At 41.0% G+C, this 21,377-nt stretch overlaps 1 protein-coding gene across 17 annotated transcripts in view; it reads right to left on the bottom strand.

Moving 5' to 3' along the window:
* The window catches only part of MYO5A (myosin VA), a 97,893-nt gene that overhangs the window by 21,472 nt on the left and 55,044 nt on the right, over positions 1 to 21,377 (bottom strand). For 6 of the 17 annotated variants that reach the window (XM_027644281.1, XM_027644275.1, XM_027644274.1 and 3 more), the window contains exons 13-27: positions 20,607 to 20,732; positions 18,537 to 18,620; positions 14,935 to 15,096; positions 14,387 to 14,484; positions 13,618 to 13,704; positions 13,415 to 13,523; positions 11,788 to 11,999; positions 10,754 to 10,910; positions 6,977 to 7,216; positions 6,209 to 6,457; positions 5,023 to 5,116; positions 4,191 to 4,339; positions 3,372 to 3,485; positions 1,102 to 1,245; positions 276 to 329 (exon numbers count right to left, since the gene is read on the bottom strand). In XM_027644281.1, coding sequence (XP_027500082.1) covers positions 276 to 329; positions 1,102 to 1,245; positions 3,372 to 3,485; positions 4,191 to 4,339; positions 5,023 to 5,116; positions 6,209 to 6,457; positions 6,977 to 7,216; positions 10,754 to 10,910; positions 11,788 to 11,999; positions 13,415 to 13,523; positions 13,618 to 13,704; positions 14,387 to 14,484; positions 14,935 to 15,096; positions 18,537 to 18,620; positions 20,607 to 20,732 — 2,079 coding nt within the window. Of the gene's footprint in view, positions 1 to 275; positions 330 to 1,101; positions 1,249 to 3,371; positions 3,486 to 4,190; positions 4,340 to 5,022; positions 5,117 to 6,208; positions 6,458 to 6,976; positions 7,217 to 10,753; positions 10,911 to 11,787; positions 12,000 to 13,414; positions 13,524 to 13,617; positions 13,705 to 14,386; positions 14,485 to 14,934; positions 15,097 to 17,190; positions 17,194 to 18,536; positions 18,621 to 20,606; positions 20,733 to 21,377 lie in introns of all 17 variants that reach the window. The other 11 variants (XM_027644269.1, XM_027644266.1, XM_027644280.1 and 8 more) reach the window with 3 other exon arrangements.

A 21,377-nucleotide genomic window follows, 5' to 3' on the forward strand; every position in this document is an offset into this window, starting at 1 on the left:
TATTTTTGCTCAAATTAACCTGCAATTGTTACTAAGTGTTTCAACAGAGAACTCCCCCTAGTTTAGGGGATCTTTTTATTTTGTAGCACCAGCTACACATCCTACAGCTCAAAAGGAGCAGTCCTACAGTGAAATGACTGCTGGGGAATATTTGTTCTAGTTTCTCCAGATAATATTCAGAAATAGAAGGGCTGAAGTAATTACCTATGCCGGCACATACTATTGGTGGCAAGAGTTTCACTAGAAAATAATAGAAAACTCTGTTTTAGAGCTACCTTGAGCGACTCATACTCCAGCTCAGCACCTCTCATCGGAGGCCTTTCTTCTTCCTATGAAAGAAAACAAGTGTGAAAACTAAAAATTCAATCCTTTCTATTCTTTGATTTAGTGGAGGCAGGAAAAGGAAAGGGAGCTGAAATTATTTTCCTATAAAACTGGAAAACATTCATTCTGGTACTGCTAAGTGCTTTAGTTTGAATACTGCCTTTGTCTCTTTTCATTTAATTATGAGTTTATGACACATAATTGGTTAATATAAATAAAATCACATACAAATCACACTACTGTCACTGGTAATGAAAGAGAGCAGGATGAATCCTAGCATGCTAAAGAAATTCACTAGTATAAAAGTAGTGAGAACCAATTGGCAAAACTGGTTTCATAATTTTATAAGAACTCATGGAGACTAAATCAGAGGAGAATTTAAATTATAATCTGCTAAACATGTCTAAGAACACTGCTTTGGCTCTGCATCCTGGTTGAAACACTTCTTATTCTGCCTAAAATGCACAATTAATCATTCTCCCCAACATTTAAGTAGATTTCCATACTGCTTTTCCTTAACAAAAACAGCCTTTTTTTTTTTAAAGTGAAGTCCCAAGCACTTTTTGCTGCTGTTGACTTCAATCAGAGGATCTCAAGGACCTTGGAAAACTAAATAACCAGTCCCTAGAACTAAGCACCAGTATAAAACTTGTCATTAAATAAAGCAAGTACTGGCAGACGATGAAGATTTAGTAAAAGCCAGCCAGCATTCACACAGTTACTGTCTCACATGAAGGGACACTGGTGTCAGCATTTGATCAGTGAGAAGGAGTCCACCTTAGCTTTAGCACGAAGAGCCTGTTCTTCCTTTCTGTCCAGTTCATCCTGCAGGGATTGCTTTTCTTGCTCCAGTTCTGTAACCCGTTTCTGCAGTTTGAGGAACAGAGACATATCCAGCGGTGCCTTTTTCTCACTTGGTTCCTGCTTTAGAAAGAACAGAAGGAAGTCAAGAAGTTTTCCCCTTCCACATGACAAGGAAGCACAACAGTGAGTAAAGGTGGGAAACAGACAGGGGAAAGAGAGGAACACAGAAATATTGCTTTATTCTGAGACTTGACTATCTAAAATATTTTATCTGCTATCACACGCTATTTTAAAAAAAGGTTCTAGTAGTATAAAATGTTTCTAAGCCTAAAGCCTAGCAAAAGAAAGCACTAGAGACTACCTAGCAGACAGGAGGTCTATAACTAAGCATACCTTATAGTCTTACTTGTTTGGAGGGGGGAAAGGAGAAAAAGAAAGTCTGTGGTTAGACTCACCTGGAAACAACTTTTTTTTTTTTTTTTTTAGTTTAAAATTATTTCTGTAGTAACTTCTTCAGCTACAGAGAAATCTCTCTGGCGATTTACAGGTTAATTTAGTGGGATGTGACACAAAAAATAGGTACCAGAAAATATACTTCATGCCCTTTTCCTTTTATTATGGTAATTCTACAGCCTATTCTGAGCCTAATCCATTAGCTTCTTCACGTTTTTCTGGGCAAGGACCAGCATTTGCACTCTGAAGGTGCATTAGAAATTGTCCATCAGCCTTTTTGTACTTTATGTACTGAGAAGATCAAAGTGTTTACTATGAACTGTACCATAAAATTTTAAAGCCTAAAAAAGGAACTAGGAAATTAATATTAATGACTGTAGCAGACAAGCAAGCACAGCCATTTCCACTTCATCTCCTTTTACTGTTGAGGGGAAGAGTCATAAACCACACCAACAGCTCAGAAAAAAACACACTTTGAGTTTTCGGGCTTTACTGGTTTGCATGGAGGTGGACCCTATTTTTTAATGTGGTTTTGTATAATTAATCTGTATTGTTGGTCTAGAGTCAAACTGGAGTTGGAAATGTTAAGGGGTTAAACAAATACAGTGCTGCATTCATTCACACTCTTGAGTTCATTCTTTTCATTCATATTCTAAAACCCAAAACTGGCTCTAGAACAGCAATTCAGGAAGTCTATTAGCCAAAGGCAAAGATGACGTTTGGCTCATACGTGAAATGCAACCACGTGTAGTCGCACTGTCCTTTTCCTGGTTATCCATGAAGGTAGGGAGCATCATTCTGGAACAATTACACAAAGTGAAAAATATAAGTGGGAAGGCACGTTATGAAAGACTCCGCACAGGATCTGTGCCAACATCAATGCGTCAGGGATTTGCATCCAGAGTAGAAAATAATTTTCTGCGGAGGCTTTCAAAAGCGGCAATGACAGAGGCTGTCAGAAGCAGCTCTGGAGATCCCTATCCTAGGCAGAGGGCAAACAGAGTGTGCTGTGCTCTTGCTCACACTTAAGAAGCTCTCCAGAATGCACAGAAAAAGCTTTGAGTCTGCAAAGTGCCAAGGACAGCCAGACCACCAACCTGAGGGCTCTGTGTTAGCAGTCCCACTGCTCTGGGAAGGGCCCAAAGGGGGAGTTATCTTGGAAATACTAAGCAATGGCTTGGAGTTGCATCACAAATTATTCATGAATGTTATTCATTAGCTGAATCAAGAGAGTAATCTTTCTGCACATTTTTCAGTATCCTGGGATTTGTATCACTGCATATGCAAAAGAATAGTACATTCTGGGAGTTTTATTAATCCCCATGAATTAGAGGAAAACTGATCCAACGTGAGTTTCTCATCCCTAACAGGAAACTCATTCCATGTAGCTAATAAAAATACAGCTTGCCAGTTTTAATCCTTGAATATACAGTATGCAGACTCCTCAGGAAAGTCTCACTGGTTTTCTAAATTCCCACTTTGTGCTGAAGAAGTGATTGTGCTTACCAACACTGACAAGCAAATGTTTCACATGTAAATCAACTGGATGGCCAAGTATCTAATCTGTGTGTACTGTAATGCAAAGAAGAATTCAAAGCATACTTTGACAAAGCCTTTTTACACAGGATCATAACTAACTAGGGAATGAGTGTTTTCTAAAAAGAAATGGAAAAAGTGATTAAAGCATCTCAATATAAGGATATGGTTTTCAGAAACACTTATGAAAAAAAAGAGATAGGAATGAGTTCAACCATGGAACAATAAGAAGTTGTGGGGATTTTTAACATTACCTCCATCCTCACTGGTAAGTCTTCTGCTTCTGTGATCTCAGAGCTAAAAGTATATTCAGATTCATTACTACTGTGAGTTGAATCCGTTCTTTTGTGTCCAGGCTTGGGGATGCTCTGAAGTGCAAATGAAACAAATCAATACCAGTGTATGTTTTTCCCTGTAACTGTCTCTTCACAACCTCTAATTTAGCTTGTAATGTTTGGTGTTATTTCAGAGCTATTAAAATTTATAAGGAAAACCTAAAACCTATGAGATGCAGTTCACAATCAAATCTATGGAGACAGGTCAGATACCACACCATCAAGGACTGCTGCAGAAAGCAGAATCAAGCAACAATGCAGCACTTCCTGGGAAAGAAAAGCTCCATTTCCAGGAAGCACAGGCAGCAATTGTCTAACTTCCTAGACATTCTATTGAGGAATATTTTTTCTTCCTGACACATAAATTCCTAGAACTACTTAAAATTTAACACTGGATGAAGGTGGTACAAACAACTGCAGGACATGTGAATAACTTCAAATCAAAACAAGGGCAGCAGCATGAGCAATACCACTAGCAAAGTCACAGCAGAAATTTAGTGTTGTCGCAGATGTGACAATTAAATTTTTTTTTTTTTTAAAGTCAACAAAAAATTTTGAATGTATTTGTTTTGGCTGAACTAATCTAAGTGATCAGCATTTAAAATTACAAACTCTCTTTTCAGGTACAGGTAACCACCACACAGCTGACAGCAGATTCAGTTACTAACCTATCCCACTAGATTCTGCCTAAACATGGTTGTGAACAGCTTTTGTTTTCTCAGATGTTGAGCCACTTACCACCATCAAGTTCATTTCATCCTTGAGATCATCATACCGCTCCTCCAAACGGCTGAACTCATTCAGCAGGTTCTGGTACCGTAACCGCTCGTCATTCAGATCCAGCTCCAGCTGTTTTGTCTCCTCCACAAGCTTCCTCTCCATCGACTCTGTCACAGAGAACAGGAATCCAAAGTAAGAATTTCAGCTCTACCCACCATGCAGTGCACCTATCCTGGAGGTACAGGCATGTCTGCACCAGCCTGATGTTTGAAGATGGTGTTCGTGCTTCTGCAGGCGAACACTTAGCCAAAAATATGAAGGGCCAAGGCATTATTGTGGTAACCACAGAAGGGCTCACTCAGTCAAGTTAGTCATTCTGATAATACCTTCTAGTAATTCCAGGAGGTAGGAAGAAGGGGCGCTAGCCCACTGCTGTGCTGTGTAAAAGCAAAATGTGAGGTGCTTTACGCCTCACGTGCACTGGCCCCTCTCATCACAGCTCCCTCCACCACAGCCTTCACATCTAGAGTTTATGCTTTCCTGGATGCTTCTACAGGCACAGCATCCAGAAAAGTTGCAGTAGATTAACTGTATTAAATATCAGAGCCTCCTTTTTTAAAAGTGAATTGCTTTGGAACGATCACCCCTCAAAAAAAGACCCCAAACTCCCAGGATTTCATGGAAATTCAAATGGTAAATAATTCTGATGTGAGTTCTTAAAACACAAATATGAAACCACTAGACCAAAAACGGAAGCAAACTAAGGCAAATTAGCCCAATCTATGCAGTACAGTGTTGCTTAACATGGTAACCCAACGCAGAAAGTCTGAATGAAGAGAACAGAGCCAACCTGTTATTTCCCTCGCCTGGTCATGGATGCGGCGGTTCAGGTCCTCCTTTTCTGTTTTCAGTAATGTGTTCTGCTCTTTCAGCTCTGATACCAGCTAGAGAAAGATAGTAAAATATTTGACTCAGAATGTAGTTCACCTTTCATCAATAGCTCTAATAGCAACGACATCTTTAACAGTTCAAATACTTAAACTTTTCTTCAGAGAATGAAACTGGTGAACTAAGTTATATCTTCATGGCCCAAATTACATTTCTTAAATATGTCGCACTGCAGATTCCCCTGTATGTTCTGCACTCCATTTCTGATCAGATGCCAAAATTGCCTTGAACCACTCCACAGTGCCATATATTTTTCAGTAAAGTCCCAAGGATGTAACTGGTTCATTAAAACAGAAATACTCTCAAAATAGTTACACATTTGGTAGTTCTGTGTATTCTACTGCATTGGCGAACATCACAACCTACCATCTTGCCTCTGCCCTAAAGCTGTGCCACTTTACCAGTACCCAGGTTTACCAATTACTAATTTGTCTCTGATTTTGGTTACTATGCATTCACTTTGCTTAATCAATTAATATTTTTCCTTATGTTTATCTGATCTTGAAATATATCACTGCAGCATCACATAATGATGGATTGGTTCTTCCAACATTCAACCCGTGCACCATTATCAGCAAGTACTCTTGCCAGGAAACAACCTGTTTGATATGTTTGTGGTTAAAACAAAGATGAGAGGTTAGCTGAAACCTGTTGAACTAGACTGTGCACACATACGTGTGTTGAATAAGCTGCCTGTTTAAATTAGGTAGGATATGGCAGTACCTTTGAATACTGAGTATGGGATTTCTGATACCTATGTGATTACTCTCTCTAGGTAGGTAAAATGATTTCTTTTATGAATGCACTACCTCTAATTCAGAGCATTTGGATTTGCAAATACTTTCAATATCAAAATCTGAACAGACTGGGTACATATATTACATACAACATATAGATTGAGCATATTCTTCTACCATAGTTGTAGTCATTTAGGTATCAAGCCTATTTAGGATTGTACAGGTATAACATTGCTTAAAAACCACAGTAAAAATACCAGCCACACAACTGAAGCAATTAAGCCTGGGCAAAACCTGAGTGGACACCAGGCCCCTATAAATGTCCCCATGCACCTGAGACCCCATACGTGCCTGCTCGGTGTCGTGTTTGTATTTGTCTGCCCATTCCTCGATGGTCTTCTTCTCTGACTGAGTTTGGTGCAGCTCCTTGCGGAGCTTGGCGATCTCCTCCTGAAGGCTGATGACACGGTTGGTGGCGTTCTTGGCCTCCTCCTCACTCATCCGAAGCCTTTCCACATCATTCCGCAGCTTCTCTGTCTCTGTACTGTACGTGATCTCCAGGTTGCTCATCTTCTCCAGCAGAGATTTGTACTCTTTGTTCTTTGCAAAACACAACACAGACAGAGCAACTGTTGGAGAAGTTCTGGTTTAAGTGAGCCTTTTTGTTCCCTACAGAATACACCCAGATATGGGAGCAAAAGAGCAGCTTCCCCATTTCAAAAAGGTTTTGGTCTGCTTTTGCAGAATAGCTTGATGAGGTGACAGAATAGTCCAGCCTCTAAGCCTGCACATCCCAAAATAAAATCGGATGGAGAGCCCACACACGTCAAACAGGATCACCTCGCCTTCCCTTAAACAGAGCAACTGACGTACTTCAAATGAAATACTGGCGTTAAAGGAGCAGATGTTTTCTCTCAGTGCTGCTGAGAGACAGAAATGGATGCTTGACTGTTAAAGTTCTGCTGCGGCCTCTCCTTCTCTTCTATCACTGTTCTTTATCAGAAGAGAGAACTGAGCCCTTACAACGAAAATTCATTGCATTCTGTGAATTCCCACAGCGCTGCCGAGAAAGGTAATCAAGATTTTGACACATCTTCCCTGAGGCCAGGGAGCTTTTACCTGCTCATCAATTTTTCGCTGCAGCTGCATGATCTTGTTCTCCAAGCCAATGTGAAGCTTCTTGTAGCGTTCTACAGAGCGGGCCTCTATCTTCAGTTTCTTGAGCTCCCTCTTGGCCATCATGCGCCGGTAACAGCATTGCAAGTAAACAATGGCCTTCAAGATCCGACCGTAGTGCAGTCGAGCCAGCCAGCCCCTCACATGCTTCTGAATAATAACAGTCTTGTGCTCCCGAAGCATCTACAGTCAAGAAAAAAACATGACAAGGGGTGTTAGAGCTCCAAACTACACCTGTGCAGTTCAACAGACACCATGATGAGAGGGGCGTAAAGGTGATGCACAAAGAGACACCTCAGCCTGCAAAGAGAAAATTCTGATGAAGAGTAACACGAAATGGAATTAATTTAAATAAAAAAGGAAGAAGAAAAGAAGACTATAATATGGAAGACAACAAGGAGCAAAATGAAAGGGAACCAGAAGGAAAAACATGGTAAGAAAGAACTGGAGGCACACTGAAGCACCAGGCATTCCTTTGTGTTGATGTCAGATGCCAGCTAATTACAAAAATACATGGTACCTGTTGGCAGGATTACAAATATAATCCTTTTTTTTTTTTTTACTGCATCTTTATCTTAGACATTTTTGAATCACTGACATATGCTGCATAGGGTTCATCAATGCAAAGTTTAAAATTACCACACAATATTCAATGCAGCCAGTACACACCAGCACCTGGAAGAAATTGTAGCAGCTGTTGAAAAGTCTGGGGCTTTTGTTTTGTTTGTTTGTGTTTATTTTGTTTTGATTTTTTGTTGTCTTTTTTCTCATATCTTAAGACTTGCCAGCATGGAAAAAATTCTGTTTATTTTAATAAGAAATTTATATTTTAATAATTCCTAGTTATTTGATGGCAGAAATTTCAACCATAGCTTTGAGGTGTAAAAAAAAAAAAAAAGTAATATGTTTTTTTAAATAATTTTTGTCATGAAACAGTCAAGAATGCCAGCAACCTTTATCTGTGTGTTAGCCAGAGACTTTCACTAGGAAGAGTCTTCCAGTTGGTTTTGGATCCTTCACCACCTAATTCAATCAGACATCCCCCAGGTCTGGAGCATCTGAATTCTAGCAGACCACAGCTGTGACTGGAGAGCCTGCCTGTACCCATAAGGCTTCCAGGACTCTGAGAGCATTAGAGTTCACTTAATAAAGCTTCTGAAAATTAAACAGTTTATTTTAAAGAACAAAACTTATTAAGATTTCATATTAATGCTTGGATTTGATAGTTTAAAGATCATACAAAGCTCAAAGTCTTACACCGATAAGACAAATTAGTTAGGTAACAACAACTTTATTTTCTTTTATACTTCTTAGCAAATGAACTGAAATGTGTTAGAAGTGTTACAGTTTCAGATCAATGAATTTAAAATTCACTGGCAAAGTGGCCAGGTTATAAGATACACATAATTTCTCCCTTAGCATTTATTTCTGAATTAAAAACAAGACTTGAAATACCGGCACCCAGATAAACAGCACACCAACGTAAGGAAACAGCTCTCTGAGAAGCACAGTAAGGTCAAAAGCCAAAGTCTGTCTGACTGCTTGCCATGCACCTGGCACTCCTACCTCCTTCTTATATGTTTTCTGGAACACTCCTTCAGGTTCCCTGCAGGTGCCTGAGCACTTGAATACAACTCTCTTTCAACAACATTTTCACCTCAAGTTTGAAAGCAACAAGTCCTGTAAAATACCTCCATCGTGTAAGGATGGTCCTCATCTGCCAGTGAATTCTTGCACTCATATAATCCAGTGAGGAAACAAGCCACTCCAATGTAGGGACAGAGGATCAGAAAAGTCACTTAATTTACCAGGTATTTCCCAGGAAAGCTTATGTAAAAGCTATGGAAGAACTAAACTCCTTCTCAAGCAGAGAAGCGCATCGAAATGTCTCAGGAAGAAGCTCTCCCCAGGACGTGTGAAACAGATGATTCAACCATCTTAAATTCCTTGTACTGGCCACGTGACTCAACACATGCCCTCTCTTCTAACAACAACAACAGGTACCTTTCACAATCCTAAGGAACAACACGTGTACCACACATTACTGGCAGTCACTGCTCAGCCCAGGTGTCCTGTCACAGGGCAACCTTTTGGTTTCACTCATTGCAATCGTCACGAACTTCAGGACAACCGTGTTTACCTTCCCACGGCACACAGAGCCTGTGCTTCTATCTCTGACCATCCCTGTACCTCAGTTTTAATAAAATTCCACCTCAGGAGGAGACCACACATGCACAGCACACCGCAGGGGCACTTGTCAGACTGTCATGTTTTACTGCGGTGAACAATTCACTGCTCGAGGGGGATCCTCCTGACAGGCAAGTCTGACCACCCCTTACGGGGACTCCTCCAGAAACCTGCCATCTCTATTAAGAGGAAATATAACAGGTTTATTAAACTCCATGCTCCAAGACAGATGGGGTGTGTATTACTCATACGACTAACCAGGCACAGAGAAACATCTCCTATTTTCCTAACCGTGGCTTTTAGGTCACCTATTGCTGTGACCCATGTGTCACTTCATCACATCTGTCAGACCACGGTTAAAAACACATCTTATATAATCTCACAACATAAAATATGGTTTGTAATAATGAAAATGCTAAGAATTTCAATAAAAAGGTGAGTAGATACCCACATAAAAGAACAGAAGTCAAACATAGGAGTCTACTACTAAGAAATTCTTACCAAGGATTACTTGTTTTCCAACTTTGTGGTTAGTGTATGTTAGAATTCTGTAATTTAGACACACTCACATGTGACTGTGTAAGCAACTTTAATACAAATGAAAAAATACAGAAACTTCAAATATAAAAGAGAAAGATATAGAACATAAGCATCAGCTGGCTTTCGGTTGTGTGCCTTCAGTATCTACCTGCTCATCAAAAAACAGAATTCCTTCAGCTACTTTTTCAGAGAAACATAGGTTGACTTTTGAGCCTAGTTAAAACAATTCATGTAGACAAAACTGCCATCATACATGTTGGCGTCTTGCATTTTGAATCATAAGTCTGTTTCCAGTCCTGTAACCACTGAAGACCAAATTCTAATTTCTCTATTGAATTATTTTTTATCAAGCGTAATCAGGAAAGTATTATCAATATCACTAGGACATGGTCATATTGATTTTTCCCCAAAAACAAAACCAACATCAATACATTAAAAAATGAGAACAAAAAAAGCCCCACCCATAAGTTGCATAAGTTTCAACCTCCTATTCTTTGCTAAAATTAGTCTCCTTCAGTATATTCCATCAGCCTTTTCAGATTACCAGTTAGGGATTGGCAGGAACAGGAGAGCATCACATAGGTACAGTGATGTAAACAATTATGATTTGGACTCATGGAGGCAGATAAATGCAAGGCCATCTTCAGTATTTATTTTAAATGCCTCAACATTCTATACAACAAATGAAAAAGTGTGAAATACTGTAAATCCCTGCTGGATTCTCCACTGACTGCATGGAAAGTCTAGGTACATCCATAGTAGATGACAATGAAAATATCTCTAAAATGACAGGCTAATTGATGGCAATATCAGATCCTTCTAATTTCCAGGTGCTGTCCCTCAATCCATGCTCTGGTATCTTGTTTGTGCACTACAACAGCATGCATGCAAACGTTTCAGATTCCCAGCGGGCCACCACAGAGCAGCTTTGCCCTGAAGGTACGAGGAAATAAAGCTACAGTGAAGAGTGAAGAAGAGCTTACAACTTCTTACCATTTGGTACTTGTTTCTGACCATGTAACCTCTCAGGAGAGCCTGAAGAGCAATGGTAGTAGCTCGCATGCGCTGGTATCTTTTGCGGACCACATACATGCGCTGGAACTTCTGGATAGTGACGGCAGCTCGTGTTCTCCGCAGGAACTTGGCATAGCTTAGCAAGAAAAAGATTGCAAATAATACCTGTAATTATGTTCCAGTGCTTGAATGCTACTGTTTTTTACATCCTATATGTTCAGTTTCTTCTTAACACTGTCAGCGATACAGAATATTTATTTGCTATTCTATTATGTGGCATACAACTGAATGACAAATTAACAGAAACCTTGCAAGGCTTTACTGGGAAACATTTTCACTTGCTCTGAGAACTGTACTGTAGAACTGACAAGATAAACTCAGCTTAATTTCTCATCACCTTTAAAGCTGTTTCCACTGTGTCATCTTCCAGATCTCCTCTCCTAACCTCAACTTGTAGAAAAAGTTTGCTTGTTCTTGGCTCTCTGCGTAAGACAATTACAAAGCATCTTGACATAAGTGTCTTTCCAAAGGACAGTCTTCATCACTGTCTTGTCTTTGAACAATACCACCTGTACTCCACCCTTTTCTCTGGCCCATCCACGGCCATCCCTCAGAAGTCAATCCAAAGAAATCACTGACTAATGTATCTCCATTCAGAGCTGCACCCTGGATGAGGAATGGTTTCTCCAGCAGGACAGACCCAGCTGGAAGGGCACATGGAAACTGGGCATTAAGAACTCAGACTAGAGTCCTGCTTTACCTCACCTGCAACATATCTCCTAGTACTTGTTCTCTGCTCCCAATAATAATGTACTACTCTAAGCATTATACAGCCAGGGTGCTACTGTCCTCTCAGGAAGGTCAAAATCAGGCAGGACAGACACACTCATTATATTCAATTTCCTTCATTTCCATGGAAAATCATTTCCTCTCAGACAGTACAGGAAGGAGAAAACAAATTTAAATGGATGTGAATTGAGGCTGGTGTGGGATTTCCCACGAGCACTGCTTACCATCGTGCCTGGTACCCTCGGACGTGTCTCTGGATGGTGATGGCAGCCTTCCTCATGCGCATGTACTTCTTCCTCATCAGCCAGCCGCGGATCGTCTTTTGGATGCGGATACAGGCAGCTCTCAACTTATCTGCCCTTATTTTTTCCAGATAGGCTACTTGACCAGCCCGGAAAAATATTTTTGTCTTACCAAACTGGTACTTATCCTTGTCCTATTTTCAGAGGTAAAAAGAGGATAAGTTACAGCAGTAAGTGTTAGTGCATATAAAAAGGCAGGAAGGGCTAAACGAAAATACAAGTTAGTAAAGAGGTAAAATTATTTGTGTAACATTTCGGATAAACTGAGACTTAAATTAAATAGTGGAGAAGGGTATTTTGTCTGTATGATCCTGTCAAAAAATTAATACAATAAGGCCACAAGCACGGCCCAAAGGAGCAAGGTGAGATTTTTGCTTAGATGAGAATGCCATGAAGATAATAACATGGAAGGCTACAGGAGGTGACAAAGGTGCACAGAGGATTAAAGCACTACAGGCAATGCACATGTACAATTTTCTGCTTAAATTGTAGCTGACCCCTCTGAACAGTCCATCTTCAACCACATTACACAGTACAAACAAAACAGCTGGGGCCTCAGACATGTACACATCGCTTATTGCATCAGGGCTAAAGCAGAACAAAGCTTCTTGCTGCTGCTCAAACACATCTGGAATTTCAGAACTAAACCAGAAAGAGAATAATATTTTATCACTACAGGCTCTATTACTCCTTGGAGGGGAAAACTGAGAACATACAAAGACATAAAAAAAAAATTAATTTTGCTGACTGTTTGATGCTAAGTTGAAAGGAACAGCAGTGAAAGAGCTACAGCTTAGGATACACTTAACACTATATATTAACACTATACATTAACACTACACATATACATAAACCAAAAGATTTTACTTAGGTCCATCTAATGCCACAGAACTTAAAGTCGAGCCCCAAGCTGCCAGCACAGTATTTATATTTTCCACAGATATCCTGTATCTCCAGTAAGCTTTGTCTCTTTCTGTTCCTAACCCCCCTTCTCCTGAGAAGTGACTGGAACTGTCTCCTGGGAGCCTGTTCATAGCTCATTAACAAATTCCAGGAAACAGACAGTTCAAGTGTAATGTCATCAGTGTGGATGGCACAGACTGGGAATGCAGAGCTGCAGCTGGAGGTAGGAGGCAAAGCCAGAGGCTGCTGAGGTATTAGGACAACCACAGTGCCAAGCAGGGAGACATCACGAGGATCAAAGGAGTGAAAAACTTTGATTTCAGTAGAGGAGCTGAGAGGAGCAGTGTGAAAGACACACACAGACAGAAACACATCCACATTAGGAAATCTCCAGATAACTATACCTTACTGAAGGTGTAGTTAATGCACCTTGCCCTTAAGCAAGGTAAGGCTCACCTTCAACCCACTCACACTTAAAATCCCTGTGTTTCTTTCCTGTGATACACTGGGAAATCCTACACTTCCTGTGCCAGTATTAGTGGTTTAGTACTTTGTAGAAGTACTAAAATAGGGTGGCTATGAGAGAGTAAGCCACACTGTCTTTATTCCTTTGGATTCCAAATGCTCTCAATGCTGAGTCTAGTACCTGAATCAGTTTCTCTAGGACATTTTTGCATGTCTGCTTACGGTCTCCAAGTACATCTCTCTGTTTCATCAGAACACGGTAACGGCTGAAGAACTCTTGGTATGTCCACCTGTCCCAAAAACAGACACAGTGTCAGTCCCAGCAGTGAATATTGCCTTAAAAAGAACTGCAGCTGAAAGCAATCCAAAAAGCAGCAAACACACCTGGAGGGGAAGCCAGCTGCACTGATTCGGATGGTCTCCAGGACACCACAAGCTCTCAGCTGCTGCACTGCCCGTTTTTCATCAAATCTAGGTAGGAATAAAAAGAGCCTGTGGGTGTGGGACTAGTTTTGGATTACTTAGGACTCCTGGTAATGTGTATGCCAGGACAGGAGTGGCACAGTGGGGAGCAGAGGGGGGTTGTGATGGGCAGTGAACAAATCCAGGTAGCACTTCTGAAACTCAGGGGTAACAGAGGACAGCCTGGCCAGGGAACTCTTCAAGCCCATTGGCACTGGAAGCAGCTCACCCTGCCCTGCTCCCTGCTGGCCAGTCCAACAGCCATGGGACTCTTTGTGTGCCCAGGTTTTAAGCAGACTTTTGAGACAAGCTCTAAGCAAGTTGAAAACAAAGATAAGGAAAAAGACACTTGTGGTGTCTGCAAAAACAAATTCCATCAAATGAGCTCAAGGACTGCAAACTGTCAGTTACACTTGAAATAGCTCGCAATGAAAATGATGTAATCTTTTTATCATGTATCACCATAAACAAAAAAAAAAAAAATCAGAAGTATTTCTCCCTCTATTCATCCCCAAACACCTCCTGCTGTAATACATGTACACACACACCCCCCGTGAATCCATAGCCAGAGAAAGGAGACACAGCACTTCACTCCTGAGTGAGGAGGGTTTAGCAGAGCCTTGATCCTCCAGGGCCCCAGGCAACCCCCTCCCATACACAGGCTACTTGAGCCACACATGAACCAGCTTACGTGAATGGAAACTTGAAGTCGTTGGGCTTAATACAGCGCACGTAGTGTGGGGTTGTGGCATTCAGGGTTTCCATCAGCAGATGAAGAGAGTTCCGAAACTTTTTGAACGACAAAATGAAAAAATTATCAGGGAACAGCCTCAATAAGCTCAGTCATGCTTGAGATAACCTCAGAAGAAAGACCTGATCTGCATACTTTTAGTTTAATTATGGCATATATATGTGGATATTTTATGTTTGGCCCATTGGGAACCCAACCACACTTTTGATTCGAGTCAGACAATGTAGCACATGATCAAGAAGACTCAGCATAAGATTTTCAATGCTTCTCAGCTTTCAGCATGTTACATTTGTTTTGAAAAGCATCAGTTTTGGGTTTGGCACCACAATAAGAACTGGGTTACCTGAAATTGTGTCCCCACGGTGTAGTAGTAATTAGGGATTATTTTTCTTCCAAACTGCAATCTCTCTTAAAATCACAAGGGATCCTGAGAGGCATCAGCAGATAGAGGGAAGGATTATTTAATAGAGCTGCATCTTCAGACTCACCTGATGTCCCACAGTTTTCTTATGCTCCTTGCTGGCTTGACCTGGCCTGGCCTTGGCTGGTTTGACAGCTGTTCGAGACAGAGGCACGCGCCCTGAAGGGGTTGCTGATGTGGGACTGAGGACCTTCTCCTCATCCTGGAATAACTCTGGTAGCAGCTTAAACTGGTATAACAGCATAAAAATACACAGAGGGTAAGGATCCAGCATGTCATTGCACCCGTTTGTGCTTAATGTTAAAATCTAGGCTCAGTTTTCATAAGCACTGCATTTTTGTTGAACTCCAAAAGGGACAAATGCAAAAAAGCAGACGAGCTAGTGGTAGAGTGAGTGGGTCATGATTTAATACTAAAAATTTTGTGTGTTTGATCAGTGAGTATCCTTCTGAAGATAAAATTCTGATTTCAGGCTTTTTCACAGAGCAGCAATAGCTTCCATGTGAAACTGTTAGATACTGACAGTAGCTTCATAAGTACCAACTGCAATTATATCTGGCTGCTTTGATCTAAGAAGGAAACAACAGGGTCCTCTCATATTCCACTGGTGCATCAGACTCCTTTGTGGTTGACAGGTATCTGGGACACTGAATAAGGCAGCAGGTAACAAAGATGACTGCTGCTTTATTACTCCAAATTGAAATAATCAACTTAAAAGAGGAACCATTAATGAAAAAAAACCACTGACCAAATTTATCTGACTGAGATCTACTCCCTGTAAGTGGGAGTGGAGGAAAAGCCTGAAATATCCTTCCAAATAGCACACAGGACTTCTACTTCCCTTTCTCTAATGGCTACAAAATACACAGCTGCTTTGAAGTAACCTGTAACTAAAAATAACACCACCAGGTCTTTCTACTGACAACTACAGCACTTCAGAATCATTATAGAAGTAAGAAAATCTGAACTTCTCTACCTGTCCATGAATAATCTTTTATCTAGCATCTGTGCATTTTGGCCCAAGAGATAGGAGCATTCATTTTTCACTATTAGAAAGTGCTTGGGCTAAGTAAAACCTAAAAAATAAAAAACATGGGTTTGCCTTACAAAACTTGGTGAGCATGCATGGGTAACCAATGAAACATTCTGCACAACAAAATGGTACTTGTGCTCTGTGGTTGTGCCAGATGGGCTACCAGAAGGCATCAAACATTCCCCAGGAGCACCCAGCATAGCACTCCAGATAACGGAATGACTAAGAATGCTACAAAGGTATCCTAAATTCCTGAATTTAAAAAGGAGCATCACAGTTTAGCTTTTATCTCACCTGAGTCTACCTCTGTAGCTTGTGGAAGAATGACATTTCCAGAGGGAGATTTACCCTTCTCCTTCCACTGACTCCACACAGAGCTGAGGATGACTGGGTCACCACCTCCTCACTCAGCTGCCCGTGGTTGGATGGAGTTGGTACACACAGGCACCTGAGCTATGGAGTCAGGTCTTTTCATCCCATACCGAAACTCATCTGAACTTAATAGGCTTTTTCTAAAACTCCTGATGCTCCCACACACCAGGAGTGAGGGTAGGAAAGGGGTCCCCAGTGCCTCGATCGCAGAGGGATGAGGTCTTCTAAGCTGTCCATATCTAAGTCTCATTCCCTTTATCCAACCCTGGAAAAATCTGCCTGCAAAAGCAGGCAAGTGCATATTAAAGGCACCATTTTCATTGACATCATCCCAGTTACTGCAAGTAAAAGAAAGGAGCAACATCTGGCCTCTGCAGCACAGGTCAGCAACAGGAGAGCAGTGCTGTGATGATCCACACTGTGGGGGCATTCCTGTTCCTGTTTGGTTTTGGATTTTAGTATCTTATCAATTTTCTTTGTTTCACAGAACACTAAGAGTGTTCAAAGAGAGGGAAAACACTGATCAAAGACTAGATAATTCACGTGGCAGAAAACAAGCAAGCAAGCATTTCTTCCCCGTAATTTCTTCAGACAACTTAACAGACATGCTGCTAACAATCTCACAGATAATTTCTTTCAATACAGAGCCACAACAGAAGATTTTAACAACCATTCCAGTAGCAAGCATAAAAGCCCAGGACTGTTGTATTGCTTTCATGATACATGCATGGAAACTGAACTAGTTCAAAGAGGTGCTGTGGGTGGACTTACAGAGAAGGCCAAAATAAACAGTTAAACTCTACAGTGCCTGCCAAGAGCAGCGTGTGTCATGCACTTTGGAGAGCAAAGAAGCATCCAAGCTGTATGTGAAAGTGGGCATGGCCAGAATGACAGATGATGCATTCAATTTAGAATTACCTTCTGTTGGATGCGCACAGCAAACCCAGAAAACAGCAACAACAACAAAAAAAATAAAAATCAGAAATGTAGTCCCACCACAATTACTAATAAAGAAGGGCTGCTGAAAAATAAAAATGGAACATTCTTCTTTGGAAAACCCATTTTCTTCACAGCAGAATTTTTTTTTTTTTCAAACACTGGTTTTGCCAAGGACAAAACCATGTTGTTTTTTAGTATTTAGACAGAACTGACTCAACCTACACTGAGCATGTCTGATGAGCCACTGTCATGCTCTTATGGCAGCTCTGTCCCCACTGTCTGTCCCTCATTCACTGGCTGACATCCCTCGGAGCACCCCTCTCCTTCCAGCCTGCACAGCTGGAGCCACACAGGCACAGCCAGAGCCACGTGGGTGGCTGGCCCATGCCAGCTTCCCAAGGATGCCACCTGCCTTCCCTCCCACCTCCAGCAACTGGCTTCACTGAAATCACTCCAACACTTTCCTCAGGGGAAAGTCTGCTGTGGTTTTTCATTATACCACGTGTTTTAATGATTTAGCTTCGTATTATCTGCTCAGAATAGAAATAGGAGAGAAAAATGTTGGTTTTCCTGATAGAATAGCATAATTTTAAATAGCCTGTCCTTGATACCCAGCTTCCTGGGCCATTAGAGCTAGCAAATTCCCAACAGCCATCGCAGTGCAATGTCAAGTTAATTGCCTTTACATTTCCAAGAGCACAACCAGCGTTTTTGCCATTTAAAAAAGCAGATGATGCCACTGAAGACCTGTTCTATAATATTCCTTCACACAGTATTTTCCAATTCAGATGTTATCTTTCTTCCATAGATATGAAGAAGGCAAGACTCTATAAATTCTGGTTTGTGTCCTTAGGGTCTATATATTTTATTCCTCTCTCTTTTTGCTTCTGGAACGGAACTTATCTCTCTACAAACAAGGAGCTTCTGTTTTCAGGTTACAAAATTAAGGGCTTAACCATTAAGCACTCTTATACTACTACAGTATATCAGAAGTCCATGATGCCTTTACAGAAAATATAGTGAAGTTTTGTGAAAAAGAATTCCCCCTCCCCAAACCCACATCCCCTGACAAAAAAAACCCCATAGCGAAAAAAAAAACCCACACCTAAACACTGAAATTAGTGACTAAATATGGACTGATCTCACATGGAGCAAAATCAGGATACAGGACTTTTTAAATTCAGACAGCCAAGTAAAACACAAACTATGTTCAATTTCAGTTCATCTAAGGCAGAAATATTTCCTAGGTTTATAAGAAGTTTTATATGACCTTTAAGTCAGGGCTTCATAACTGAAAAGGAAGAAAAAAAAATCCTTATACTAACCTTACTTGATTTTAGGACCTTAATTTGTTCTTCATAAACTGTGTCTTTATTCTTTTCCAAAAAGCCTTCACATTGATATTCTACCTGAAAGCCATCATTTTACAAAAACAAGTGTTAAAAGTATTTAATAAGAATACTTTGCATAGTATTTACCAGCTGTAACATTCACATTTAAAACATAATTCTTGTGGGTGCTGAGAATATCAGTTCCCAAGTGCATCTCTGTTAAATATAGATCTTCCTTAAAGAGAGTGCTTTCCAGTAACATGTAGAACATTAAAATACAGAGATGAATACTGCTGTTGCATTGTACCAGATATATTTCACTGCTGAGAGATGCTTGTGGTAAGGCAGCATGACTGAATGGTTACTGTAAAGGTGAAGAACCAAAATGTGTGTTGAGCATCTTCTTCACTGAAGTTGTCAGGGCTGCAGAACTGTGTGAAATCCAGATGCAACTGAGAATAAAGTATCTCATCTCATCTCATTAGCTGAGATGCTGTAAGTACATCTGCCTGCAGCTGACTATGGAAATGCCTCATTTGTGCTCAGAAAGACTATTTTTACCAGAAGCAATAAAATGTCTGAATGTTGTGATAATACATAACAATCCTCTATCACAGGGCCATAGGGTGTCTTGGGCCAAAGAACATCCAGAGTGTTTGATAAAACCCCACTATTTATTTCACTATCCTAATTCAAGGATGAAAGAAAACCAAAACTATTGTCAAAAGTCTATTTATCAGTGCTTGCACAATGACACTATATCCCTGAGCTGCAAAACATTTCAAAGAATTCCTAGGGGGAAGAAGGCAGAGGATGTCCCCAAGGTTTCTCTGCAGCTGAAAGCCCACTCTTGAGCACATCCTGGGGCACCATTCATGTTCTTAGAGTGGGAGACCGTGCCAGGAGAGGGCAGCAGAATCCCTGCCTTATGCAGAGAGGACAACGTCAGGGCACAGAGACTGCTGACCCGCCAGCTGCAGCTTGATTTTTTCCTTCAGGATGTCTGTATGCATTCCCGTAAGTACACAGAAAACATAAAATTCTTAGCACAGACAGCACATCAGAGCTTAGAGCTTTGCCACTACCTGCTTGGAGCTACTGGCCCTTGCTGCTCAGACTAGGCATAGAAAAGCCTTGCTTTCAAATATCAAAGTTTAGCCTAATGAAGAAATTATGAAATATTAATTAAATCCTTCTTGTTCTCTCATCCAACAAATAAAACAGAACTCATGAATCTAAACAGTTACAGAGATGTTCTTGCTGCTTACATTAAGGTAACGCCAGATGTGACAAGAACAGGACTCCACTTCTATGCATAAACTCAAGAGCCCAGAAGAAACAAAGTGGAAGAAAATAAAGGCCTTCAACCCTGCACATGAGCATGTCCACACCTACTAATGAGAATCCCAGAGCTTCTTGCAAGCTTTTTTGACAAAGCTGACAATATTCTGAGGCAGTTTCTTTGCCTAACAGGACAATTGTATTAAATGAGGATTTTAAATTTTTTTGTTTTAACCCGAAGAGTTGCTCAGTTTGATGAGCACTGTGGGAGCTGAACAACACATGCACTCCACTGAGACACTCCTCAGCCAGCTCCCTAGAAATAGCTGTTCCCTGAGCAGCCGAGGCGAGGGTGGGAGCAGCACATACTGCTCCAGCGATAAAAAGGGTGTGTTAGCCTCTTTCCTCTTTGCATGTTGAGAAGGCAGCAAAACCAGCATTGTTTTGTTGCTGCTCTTTGGCCAAAATGAGCAAGATACATGATTTCCTATTATGTGCATTTCTGTTGCATAACTGGAATTGATACAATTATGCTGAGAGCTGCAAATACACTAAGCTTCCATGTTTGGAAAAAGGATGGTTAGTGGTTACAGCATGTGACAGGAGTCAGGAGCTCTTGTTTGTGTTCCTGGCTCTGCACAGCTGCCAGGTCAATTTTCTCCTCCTGACTGGGTGTTCAGGCAGGCACACTTTTTAAAAGAACTGAGTAGAAGAGTCTCTGCCTGCCCCAGGATCCCCTCCCACGCTCCAGCCAGAAAGATGTACCAGAGGAAGAGTCCTTACCTTGTCAGCAAAGTGCTTGATGATAAAAGCTTTATTTGACAGGCGTGGTTTTTCAAAGAGGGCACATTTATTCAAATGAGTATTGTATAGTTTTTGGGCCCAAGAGTCATCTGAGCCCTTTGGCATCTACAAAAGAGAATACAGAGCTATTTAAAATGTCTTGAAAACTTTTCAGCAGCAAAAGAAACTAAGATTGGGGGACAACACTTTTGTGGTTTGCTTTCAAATTTCAGGTCTTTCCAGCACTGCCATAAGCAAGGAAGCAGTAACCAGCTGTGTGCTTGCCTGTTTGCACACTCGGCAGCAGGTGTAGCTGCTGTGACACAACATTCCCAGCGTCACACACCTGAAGGTGGGGAACCCAGAGGCACTGACTGAGCAGAACTCATCCACCACCATTAGAGATTTCTTGTGATGCTTTGTGTGATATACAAGAACCCCAAGCTGGGTTTCCACTGAAGCAGACACCAGGGGCCACCCCCTGTACATGGCTTGGCATAAACCAAGATAAAAGGCAAAAGGTGAGACACAAAGTGAGAGGCAACTTGGGGAAATCTGACAGGACCATAGACTACACTTACTGTGTTTGGGAAAGAGAAAGTTGCCAAAGTCAACACAAAGGTTGATCAGAGACCCAGGAACAGATACAGATACATGATGGAGGGGAGGGGGCAAAAAATGTGACTAAACCCATTTTTTTCTCCTCCTGTAATTGCCAATTCTGTTTGTATGTTCTCTGAATCCTTTCACCAGCAGTGTCAAAACGACTGG

This window comes from Corapipo altera, unplaced genomic scaffold (genome assembly GCF_003945725.1).
Source record: "Corapipo altera isolate COAL_440 unplaced genomic scaffold, ASM394572v1 50, whole genome shotgun sequence".
Taxonomy (NCBI): domain Eukaryota; kingdom Metazoa; phylum Chordata; class Aves; order Passeriformes; family Pipridae; genus Corapipo; species Corapipo altera.